Raw genomic sequence first — 12,624 nt, forward strand, 5'->3', positions numbered from 1 at the left:
TTGTGTTTCATTGATATGTGTCGAAATATACTATTTAAAATGCATATGCTTATAAAGACACGTCTAAACTTCTTATACCCATTTTTTAAATAAATTTTAAAGCCAGTGACACGTACATTACGCGCAATTAGTTATTAACTGCTAATAATATTTTCCTTCATATTGGTCTTACACTCCAGATCTAAGATTTCAGACCTAAACTTAATTATCAATTAGCAATGGCACACTTTTCACATATAATTTAACTATACTGCCATTACACACAAGATTCTAATTCTGGAAAATCATGGCATGCTTACACGGATTTTAATTTGTAACGTTGCCAGTTCTTGCAAATTACACATACATTTGAAGAATATAATATAAATAGAGTAAATTATCTTAAATTCATATTTTTCGTCTCATGTAATGTAAAAAATGTAATATGAGGAACCTTTAATAAACATTTTTCATTTTAAAATAATTTTAAATGTTGGTACTTAATTATTGATATTTCGATATTTTTCTCAGTGGCGAACATCGCTAGTACAACGGACTAAATCAAGATATTCTCGATCACTGTTGTCGCCTAGAAGAATTTTTGGTGAAAAATACGATGAAAAAACACTCCTGTTATCAATCACAATAATAATTTGAATAACTTTACACAAACGACCAAAAAAACATAATAATTTGTACTATTTTTTATAATATTGATAATAACATTGGTTATTATTTAAATGTCACAGTGGTCGAATTTTCATCAAAAACATTAGTATTGCAGGAATTGGAGTCGTTTATTTTTTATAAGCTAAGGAATACTATTCGATATAATCTTTAAAACAATATTTTTATCAGTATTCTGTTCGGAAGATACTCAAATTGACCTAAAATCAAAGTTTTATTAGTTAGTCATAAAGCCAATTTGGACATATGGGGTGAACGTATGTGGTTGCACTAAAACATAAGACAACGAGTAATCTAACACTGAAAAAACAAGTTCTACGATTAACTACCAATGCTTATCGCTACGTAACCAACGAAGAACTAGGCCATGACCTCAAAATCAAAAGATTTTGAAGGAAGTCATCCAAGATTTCGCCTTAAATGATGAAAGAAGGTCACAAAACTTGGAAGCAACACAGCTACTGGACAACACGCAGGAAATCACACGATTGAAGCGAAACCAGACAAACTTACTTTAGCTTAAGTAATTTAGTGTTATATTAATTTCAGAAATATATACTGATGTATTAATCCCACACTCCTTTGTACTTCCGCATTCCTTGTCTATAAAATATATATTCCTTCTAATAAATTAATTTGTAAATTAAGATTGTACTAAGCATATCTAATGTAAGATGTAAATAATAATTTTAAAAAAATTCTGTTAAAAAATCTAGAGCTCCATGAAAACCAGATAAATCTATATTTTCTAAGAAATTTGACTTCACTCTGTACGATTTACTGTAGAGAGATTTTGCTGCCTGTAATAATTTTAGAAAAATTTTGTCTGAAACCCAAAGTATAGTACAAACTCTTGAAGTAAATTAGTATAATATTTACAGATATCTGTACCACAAGCTGTAGTATTTCAATGATAACTCAATTTCCTTCTGTTTTAAACTTGCTCTCTTAAATTATATCCTTATTTCTTATTATATAAACAGTTATTCGAACACAATTAATATATGTTACACAAAAAATGGTTTGTTTTAATTTTATTTTCTGTCCACCTATAAGAGACCTATGTGGGAATTGGGTACGTGACAGTCACCAAAAAGCAGAAGCATTTGTTGAATATCTATAAAAAAAATCAAATCAAACGAAACTAATATTGAATATAATTTACAGGACATATAAGCTGAAAATTCGATGATTGAATTCGTCACGCCGAATGAGCTGACCAAAGTTACATTAAACCAGACTACGATTTATTAACACGAGAATTACTGCAAAAACTACCAAGAAAGGGAATTATAAAACTCGCCAACTTGATCAATACAGCATTTAGATTAAAACATGTCCCAGGCATTTGGAAGATGGCGGAAATTATAATGATCCCAAAACCTGGGAATTCACCAAACGAAATAAAAGCCTATAGACCTATATCACTGCCGCCAGTAATATTTAAGGTTTTTGAAAAACTCCTGTTGAAAAGAATATAACCAATCATAGAGAGAAAGAACATAATACCCAACACACCAGTTTGGGTTTATTAACAAGCATTCAACAATTGACGAGGTCCACAAAATAACAGATGTTATTGAAAAAGCCTACGAAAGTAAAAAAGTATGCTTAGCTATATTCTTAAATGTAGCACAAGCATTCGATAAGGTTTGGCATGAAGGCCTTGTTCATAAACTACAGAAAATGTTATCAAAACAACACACCAAACTATTAAAATCGTACATTACAACCAGACTGTTTAGAGTCAAACAAGAAGAAGCTTACTCTACAATAAAAGAATTTTTTTAGATACCACCAGAACAGGATACAGACTCAAAAGAATCAAACCATCTGATCTTGTGTAGTGTTGTGTAGTGAGGTGCATATAACAAAAAATACAGCAGTGACATGTATAAACATTATATATATATGGTGGCGATGGGTCCTCCTAGTTATATACCTAGATTTAAGTTATCAAAAGACAACTTGTAGGTTATCCGGAAACGACTAATAACAATGTAATAACTAAATATTAATAAAAAAATATTTTTTTTGCGATATAGTAACAATATCGTTATTTAAATTAATATGTTAAAATTAGCAGTGACTGGATTTTCATTAAAACAACAACAAGTTCAAACCGTCATAATATACGTCTCGCGAAATATATATTAAAAGGCGCTTCAGCATTTTTACCTAAAAAAATCATGTTTTCGATTATTTTGTCTTTACCCCGTACAATGTTGATGTAAAAACTTAGATCTCATGAAATAAAATCGCTCTAAATGTTTATGGTAAAACGTACCTCAACCAATCGATCATCCAGCAATCAAAAGGAGTAAAAAAACATTGTATCGTCGGACTAGAATCGTAATGAGCAAAACGACAGTTTCAGTGCTCAAGATTTTGCCGTGGAGTGGGGGTTATATTACATATAAACACATGTTATCGGCAAAATTTTAATATCACACCTTCAAACGCGCAAATATGATTCGTTTGCTCTTGTCGTCGTCATATCCATCACGTCTGACGATTCACGACCTGAAGAACTAACCAGAGATCAACCTGGTTGCAAGACGATAACGCCGAACCGTGCTTGGAGACGAAACTGCAACCGTCATCGGGAACGATTCTCGCATCCAATTCGAAACCAATTGCGTTTCCTCTCTTTCTTTCCTGAGTGCCGAAACTTAGAACATTGCTTCTCTATGATACCACCGGTTTTACTAGCTGGGATAGTGTTTTTCGGGAATTTTCCGATAATATTCTCGAGGAATTTGCCCGTAAACGAGAGACACTTTTCCGTTGAAACCTTCTTGAACAGTGACCAAAGGCATCTAAAAAATCACGGCGCTATTGACGACATTATTTCGTACATGGTAAGTTAGATATTTCATTTTAAAACTACAGCAGAAATAAGAGCACGTCAGAAAATACTTATCTACACCAAAAAATATATTACGTAGTCGATGGAACATTTTTTACTACACAATAAATTTAAAAACAAATCTTTTATCTTCTTCTAGCAATTGTTAATTGTAAATATAACAAAAGTAAAGTTTATATTTAATTTTAAAGCTACAAGTATATTAAAAATATTACGTAGTCTATGGAACATTTTCCACTACACTAATAATAAATGATAACCATGATTATCATGTTTTTTTTTAATCTATCATATTGATAGATTAAAAAAAACTTGAAATCTAAACAATGACGAATCGACTTTTCTTTTTATATATCTTAATCTAGTAATTGTTAATAGTAAATTACTTTCATTTGACAAAAGTACAACTTATATTTAACTTATATTAACTTAAATTTAACAAAAAAATAATACGTAGTCTATGGAACATTTTCTAACAACATTTCTAAACACTTATCAATCAATTTTTCTATTTATACATCTTCCTTACACCATTGTTAATTACTTTTATATAACAACAATACAAATTAATAAAGAATGTGTTAATTAATTGCTAATAATTTCCAGAAAAGAATGAATTCTGCATTAGACCTGAAATCAGTCATTTCATACTGAAATATCTGATCTCACCAAACTTGTATAATTACTATAATATTTTATAGGGTGATTTTTTTCGTAAAAAAAGTAATTTTGCATAATAATAATAATAATTTTCATCATATTTAGCTCCGTTAGACTTCCATCTAAGCTTAAAAGACCACTTTGAGAAAATTATGTTGAGCCAATTAGACACTATTTTGAAAGATTGGATTTTTGCCATAGGGTAATTGCTTTCAAGGGCCCCAAATAAATCCCTTTAAATTTTATCACAAAAATTCTTCGAAATCTTACCTATTTCTTGTCATTCAAAGATTTTATTCAATTATTCATTTTTTCTAGTATAATTTATGATTTTTTCAACAGCAATTCTCAACAAGATAAACAACTATGTATAAAATATTCAAACCCATATACCAAACCAATGAAATATTGAAACATAACCTTTCAATTCATTTTTTCCAACCAGCGTTGATCATGTTAAGTTGGCCATTTAATTTGAAAAAACAAGATTTTTTAAATTATTTATTAATTATTAATTATTATTAATTAATTAGAAAATTGGATTTTCATATAAATCAATCAAAAACTAACTTTGGGTCTAAAAATAAACAATTCGCATTAGTAATGTTATTTTTATGTTATCTTTTAAATTGCAGCAAATTAATTCGGTCGTCGACTTTCCAGTGTCCTTATTATCATTATGTCTTTATAATAACGTCCTTTCCTTGCAATATAAAGTTGCTTAGATTACTATAACTCAAAAACTTATAATTGCCATAAAATATCAATTATTATAAAAACATAACTGAAATGTTGATAAAATTTAATTTAATTCAAAAATGCAAAGACAATTTTATCGTTATAAATGAAATGTTTCTCATGACTCTCGTCCAAACTAATAAAAAATAACCTCTTAAGAGTCTGAGAGAGATAATTATTATTTTGGACCAAGTAGGCACAAAAATTCAATTAAAATTCCCGATTTATAGAAAAGATCATTTGAAATTGTCCCATGAACGAATAAGTTTAAAAAGTATTAAATATCTTCAAAATTATAAACCTAACCTAATATTTTGACGATAAGAAAAATAATTAAATACACTAAATATATTAAAATAAGTTAAATATTACGTATTTATTACGTATTAGCTGTCTTTAATATCAAATCAAAGAAACTATAAGTTAACTATGTAAAAATAAGTTGACAAAATGTTAGAAACCTAACCTAACATTCTAATTTTAATAAAAATGACTATTGACACTTATAATTAACCTAAAACTATTATTTCAGAGAAGTGGTGCAGCGACGAAATCCATAAATAATAGTATGAAACATACAGCAAAAACGCATACCTAATAATAACACACCACCTATAATAATAACAATAACAAATTATAACAGTTATTACAGCCGTGACACCAAAAGAAAATAAATATTTTCACCAGATAAAATAGAAATCTATAATTTACGTCAAGATGTAGAAAAACTAACCTCATATTCTAATTTCAATAAAAGCAACGACTACTAGATATTAGTTTATTAGTTTATTGTGAAATAAAAGCAGTTCAGTGTATTTTAACTATGAATGTAAGAATAAAATACGTCGTGTACTTAATGATACACGGATCTTGTTTTTTATATGCTAACAGTGCTAGTTATCAGACTATTGCACAAGTATTACATTAAAAAGCAATAATATATTGATCGTTACATTAAAGAGCAATCGTGAACGTATTTTCCCGAACTAAGAAATTTAGACGTTTCGATTTCGTTTTTGTTTATTTTCCATAACCTGATCTGACACCAATTGAACATTTTTATTAGAAAACCGATAACACGGTTTACTAACGAATAACAAATTTCCTATTTCCACGCTCGTAACATACACGTTTTGTCTATTGTCTCGCCAATCTCAAATTTTCACCACTAAAATTAATAACTTACGTAATATTTTTTTTAGTTCAGAAAAATATTCGTAGTAATAATAATCTCGAAACAAAGAACAGCATTATAACCGGAGAATCGTTATTAATGTTATTTTGACAAGGATATGTTTATGTTTACATGTTTTATCAATTGCTTGACACCTTATATCACGATTTATCGAAATATTTATGATCGCTTGAACAGCAAAGAACATAAAATATTGCTATTGCTTAATTTAATACAGATTAAATTATTAATAAGAATTAGTAATTGTGTTTCATGAAATTCAACGTTTTTATAAAATGGTTGATAATAAAATTTAAAAAATCAATCATTTCTTAAAGCACTCTCGATTTCTTGTTAAATAATTGAGTAATTGCATGTTTTGTAGTCTGCCGATATTTAATTCTAAAAACGTCAGAAATTTGACAACTGTCAACGACATAACCTTCAAATATTAACATTTTATATCACCATTGTCTATTTCTCATTGGATTTTTCAGCCGAAAAAAAACGTCATTTACAAGACGAATGTATGTTAAGTACTGTGAATTTGGCAATGAGTATAAAAAATACCAGTAGGCCATGTAGGAAATTGCAATAAAATAAAATTAATGCCTTTAAAACGGATATGAAACCAAACTGTCATTACAGTTGTAAAAATGCTTTCAATTTTCTTGGAAAACTTAAAACCTAAAGAGAATTCTCGATTTTCTATATATTATATAAAAACACACGTATACTCTATTCAAAGTTATTTCGTAAATACTCCATCTAAATTTGTGACGTCAAAACGTCGCAATGTTGCCGCATCAACTCTGAGATTTAGTTCAGTTGGACTTCGATATAAAAGAAAATTCTAATCTAAATACAGGGTGATACACTGATTATAGCGACCCTCCAACTTTTCGATACCATATTTGTAGTACGATTTGTCTTTTGCTTCAAAATAGGTCTCAGTTTCGGCGACCACCTCTTCATTCGACGAAAATTTCTTCCCAACGAGAATTCTTTTGAGATCCGAGAACAGGAAATAGTCGCTGGAGACCAGATCTGTGGAATACGGTGGATTGCTTCCTCAATTCGAAGCCCAATTCATGGATTTTTGCCACCGTTTTCACTGACTTGTGACACGATGCACTGTCTTGGTGGAGCAGCACTTTCTTTTTCTTCAAATGCGGCCGTTTTTCGACGGTTTCGTCCTTCAAACACTCCAATAACGCTATATAATAATCGCTATTGATGTTCTTTCCTTTTTTAAAGTAGTCAATGAAAATCATTCCATGCGCATCCCAAAATACAGACGCCATAACCTTGCTAGCCGACTATTGCATTTTCCCACGCTTTGGAGCGGGTTCATCGTGTACAGTCCACTGAAATGATGGAGCCATGTTTCATCCATTGTCACATATCATCCATCAAACACTGCTCCGAATCATCATCTTTCTTATACCGAAATATTCGTGAATGATATGATGTACACGTTCAGTTGATATCTTTAGAGTGTCTGCTATTTCATTCAATTTCAATTTACGGTCATTCAAAATCATTTTTTGGATTTTTTAATGTTTTCGTCGGTAACAACCCCTTTTGGGCGTCCACTGCGTTCACCGTCTTCGGTGATCATTTCACCACGTCTAAACTTAGCTTACCAATCCTTGATGGTTGATTTTCCTGGGGTAGTGTCCGGAAACTCAGCATCAAGCCAAATTTTTGCTTCAACTATATTTTTCCATTTTTTTATCCATTTTTTTTCACAATAACAAAAGTTGCTTCACCCAAAATGCTATAATTCACAAACTAATGATCCGACAGCTTTTAAATTTTTACACGCATCTTTTGATGGTTAGGGCTAACTAAAAAACATTTAGATTTAATTCTAGTAGCGCCATCTATGTGTCAGGCCGGGGACTTTTCAATTGGCCTGTTATCATTATTATTACCACCATATTGGGCATCAAGGTTCCACACTTTGGAATGGCCAATACTATGCAGATTTCAGTTAAGCTCTAAATTTAATTTATCTCATTTAGAAACAATAAAGACAACGAATTAATAATACTATTTTGCTTTAATAAGACAAAAAGAGCAACAGTTAACATAGCATTGCTCTATAATCAACTGGGGTTGATTTTTTTATGAACGATCTGTAAAGAACCACGTGATATCCTTGTATATTTCACATTACCCAATTAGCGACGTGTGTCGAGAGGTCGAAATAGTAATAAATCATAAAAAACTGAGCCGATAAAAAAACATATATGTGTGCGCGGTTGCTAGTGAAATAAGGAAAAATTCCGATACGATAAAGAAATAGACTGCTGGACGCTAGTAGAGATCGCGCGAACCTTATCAATTCCTTGACACGTTATTGCAGAGTTTATGTTTTCGTGCAATCAAGAAGTTTTATAAATAAATATGATGTCACTTTTAATTTACAATTGCAAGCCCGTTTCCCGCCATCATCGTTCATAATTAATGTTTTGGAACGGCAAAAGATCAAAACTAAACAGAACCACAATCTCTTTGGATGCATATTGTTTCTGCGATAAGTATATTTAGAACAATTGATTATTTTTTCGGTAATTTTACGTACACAGATGTCATATAGATAGTAGGGTTTACGTATCTAGATGTTTAATGTATTGCCTGCGGCAATTTGTAAATTCGTTTGAGAATCAGACAATATTTTCCTTCTCATTTTAGTATAGTTAAAAAGAGACACAATACGGTCTGATTAGTTCGAACGCGTAAACGAATTAGTCTGTCAAAGTCGTCCGGTTGTCAAACGTATGCAAACTTCTTGAAAGCAATAGTGATAAGAAGTTATAACTCTAACCTATAAACTATTGTGGCTGTATAATTCACTGTAGTTTTTAGTTGTACTATAATATGTTAAAATAAAATATATTTAATTACATTATTTTTGTTCAATTATTTTATTTAGATTAGAATTTTGTTCAAATTACGTCAAATTCTAATAGCGCCATTTATGTGTTATATACTCTCACAGACAATATTGTAAATATTTAGAGAATCGAATGTATATATAGTCCGTTCAATGAAACAGTGATCTTACGTTATCTAAATTTCAAAATGTCGCAATGTTGCCGCATCATCTTTGAGTTTTGGATCATTTTGCCTTTAAAATATAACAAAATTCTAACCTAAATAAAATAATGAAACAAAAATAATGTTATCGAATATAATTTTTTTAACATTATACTCCATTTAATGCCTACATTATCTCGTTCCTGTTCGAAGTAACTGCTATCTCTCTCAGACTCTGACTACCTAATGGCTTCGGGATTTTCAATAAGAGTAATAATAAGCAGTGATTTGAAAAACAAATTTGCCTGTTAAACGTAACCAATAATTGTTATCACTAATGGTTTGAAGAATTTTGGAGTCATTTGACAAACAGACGAATTTTGTAGACTGAAATGGGATTTTAAAATGAACTTCTCAACGGAATATGAGCACGTAAGCAGTAAAAACGTCAAACATAACCAAACTAAATTGAATGTCATTAGTTCTCTTTAAGTGCGCCTGCCTTCAACAAGCTTATTATATACTGCATCTTGTTCACTTCCATGTAATCTACATCTATCCGCCTTTATATTTCTATTTTTTCTCTATTTCGTAATTCTTTCGTCTATGTTATTTATCTAAGGTTCTAAGTATTTTTTATTCTACTATTGTTAGTTATCTTATGAAACAGTCTACTAATTAAATCATAATGAAATACAGAAAACTGTAAATATACCTTACCTAAATATGACATTAAATGTCAAAAAGAAAAAATGAAACTGTATTTATTTAATGTTTACAGAAAGAACAGAAATTGACAGCCCATTAATAAAAGATAACTCAAATAAATAACGATAAATAATATGTCATGATATGGATTAGTTAAAATATAACCTGAAAATGTCAACATGATTATAACCTACGTAAATAATTCATTTTTATAACAATATCGTACTGTTAAGTAGTATACTTTATATATTTAGCAAATATATTCATAGTTTTGTCCATCACTATACATTCACTATTAAATAAATTGTAAATAATTGTTTTGTATTTTTCTACTGTGGTATGTAGTTTCACTTTCAGCGCGTAATTTGTGTCAGAAATCATTCATTATTCTTTAAGGTTAAATATTATCACAATATTACTTCACAGTTGGACAACAAGTCTAATAATGGCAATGACTTCATTGATAACTAAATCGTTTAGTTTTTTTTTAATGTACACATCGTTTCTTCATTCTAAATCGTATCGCTTTTTTGACATGTTTATCAGTAACAAATTTAACGTTCATGAACTTACCCTAAGCAACAATGTACTTAAAAAAGGAAATAAAAGTATAATAATCAGTCTTGATAATGATGATGATGATTTGAACTGTATAATTGATGTAATTACTTTTAATTAAAGAATATTCATAAGATAAATTGTAAAAAAAAACATTAAAGAAGTATTAAATATCTTCACAATTGTAATGACTTCAATCAAAATGACTGTTGACAGTATAGTGGTTAACATAAAACTATTTTATAATCATCAAATAATATTTAATAATCATGTAACAATAAAATAGGAAAAACGTTAACATAAAACATATTTTAATATATATGGATAAAATTACAACGATTGTTAACAAAAACAACCAGTTTAAGTAATATAATTCATTGCAGACAAATCAAGGCAATGCAGATATACCAATAACTGAATATGAAACAAATGAAGTCACCAACGATGACAGCCGGCAAAACATTACCGACGAATTCGAACAAACTTACTTGATAGTGAAAACCAAAACGAGGAGAAGCCGAAGGGGAAAACGATATTATCAAATCCGTAAGTTAGGAAGCATTACTACTGTTTCATATTTAATTTGTTCTACTTTGTTGATGGATTAAATTCCAGCGACGTTTAATTGAAATTCGAAAATAAGCATGGCTTGCCACGTGAAATGATTTAAAGGGACTGGGACTAACATGAGCGATAAACTGTATTTCCATGACATTTAACTTGTTCCATTTTTATTCCCTTTATTAACGATTTTAAAAGGAGCGTTTCATCGAAGTTAGAATAATCACTACTCCTATTTATTAAAAAACAACACAATGTGTAAAATTATTAGGTTGCCTAACATCTTACACTAGAAATGTCAAAAATGTATCCCACTTAATTGTTTACAGTGCTTTTTAAATTTTTGATGAATATTTCATTTTTATTAAGTCAAATATATATTTTATAATAGAATGAAAATATCTTATAATATAATGAATACAATATTAACGCCCCAGTTGCTTAAATAACAGATTGATTTTAATATCAGATATATAAATACAAACTTGAAAAAAAAACAACGCTCAGTTATTTGAATTGACGTTTAGATGTAAACAATTGCGAATGGTGACATGTTTTTCATCAAAACTTTATTTATAACTACTAATGGTAAATTTGCATATGTTCCAGATCACACGCTTTGTCACTTCAAGATATGCAACATGGGCAAAAGGAGGCGTGTCTCATAGCCAGTAGTTAACAGATAAGGGCTACCTGTACTATTTTTATACTATGATATTTTGCCAATGTTTATACCCTTTACTTCATGTATTTTTCGATCAATTTTTATAGAATAAATATTCGAATATAACCCTGATGGATAACGCTTATTAATCTAATAAATCTAGTATTATTATTATATATTATTACTGGACCAGTACTTTTTATTTAACATTAATTACAAACTGTAAGATTTTAATTATTTTATTTTCTAGAGATCTAGTGTTTGTACATATTTCTTTTTAGTATAGGTTTTATATTTTTTATATATTATTGAAATATAACTAGTTTATATTTATTTAATGAGGATTGACTTAATTGAAATAAATTATAAAATTGCTTTTGAAAATTTTATTTCAATAAGTAATAGGAAGAGGATAAGATTTACTACAGTTTAAAATGTAGACAAATCCACAGTTATAAAACATTCAACTGCATGAGGTATGTCAAATTATATTTGAAACCTGACATTATTGGTAAATTAGTTCAATTGCCCGAATGTTAACTTGTGATTAAATAATTTTAGTTTTGTATTGTACATACCACCACGATTATAGAAAACAGATTTAAAAGATGGATTGTTGCATGAAAACCCACAAAATTTGCCGGAAAAATATATTGACCATAGAGTAAATATTAGTATTACTTTATGGTATTGACGTATATGGTGACAGTGCCCGCAGCAATGAAGATTCACTTTCAGCAAAAAATTATGAAATTGACTTGGAATATCCATTTTTAATGCACAATATCTTTTTAATAAAAAAATAATAAGATTATGTATACGTCCTTTTTTTCCATACCGATTAATAAATAAAAAATGGCAAAGATTTTTATTTTATTTATTTAGAGAAATGAATGCTTGGACTATTAACAGCAATAGATAGACAGGTAAATAAATTAGAATTAATACAACAGGTTTAAAATGTTGTCTTGTATGGCGACG

The 12,624-nt window shown here is 29.3% G+C and overlaps 1 protein-coding gene across 1 annotated transcript; it reads left to right on the forward strand.

Moving 5' to 3' along the window:
* The first annotated feature begins 3,126 nt into the window (after window positions 1-3,126).
* On the forward strand, window positions 3,127-11,782 carry LOC143198988 (uncharacterized). Its single transcript, XM_076408696.1, has 3 exons — window positions 3,127-3,527; window positions 10,802-10,964; window positions 11,589-11,782. The coding sequence occupies exons 1-3, from the start codon at window positions 3,357-3,359 to the stop codon at window positions 11,645-11,647; spliced, it is 393 nt and encodes a 130-aa protein (XP_076264811.1). The 5' UTR covers window positions 3,127-3,356; the 3' UTR covers window positions 11,648-11,782.
* Window positions 11,783-12,624: the final 842 nt, after the last annotated feature.

Source organism: Rhynchophorus ferrugineus, unplaced genomic scaffold, assembly GCF_030347505.1.
Source record: "Rhynchophorus ferrugineus isolate W39M unplaced genomic scaffold, kcgeb_rfMv2 rfM6, whole genome shotgun sequence".
Classification (NCBI taxonomy): domain Eukaryota; kingdom Metazoa; phylum Arthropoda; class Insecta; order Coleoptera; family Curculionidae; genus Rhynchophorus; species Rhynchophorus ferrugineus.

What these genes read in the sequence shown, in the direction of transcription:
- LOC143198988 (XM_076408696.1), top strand. Translation starts at nt 3,357, where the DNA reads ATGATACCACCGGTTTTACTAGCTGGGATAGTGTTTTTCGGGAATTTT. An exon ending in ACGACATTATTTCGTACATG is followed by an intron (nt 3,528 to 10,801) that starts GTAAGTTAGATA and finishes AATTCATTGCAG; the next exon opens with ACAAATCAAGGCAATGCAGA. An exon ending in AAAACGATATTATCAAATCC is followed by an intron (nt 10,965 to 11,588) that starts GTAAGTTAGGAA and finishes CATATGTTCCAG; the next exon opens with ATCACACGCTTTGTCACTTC.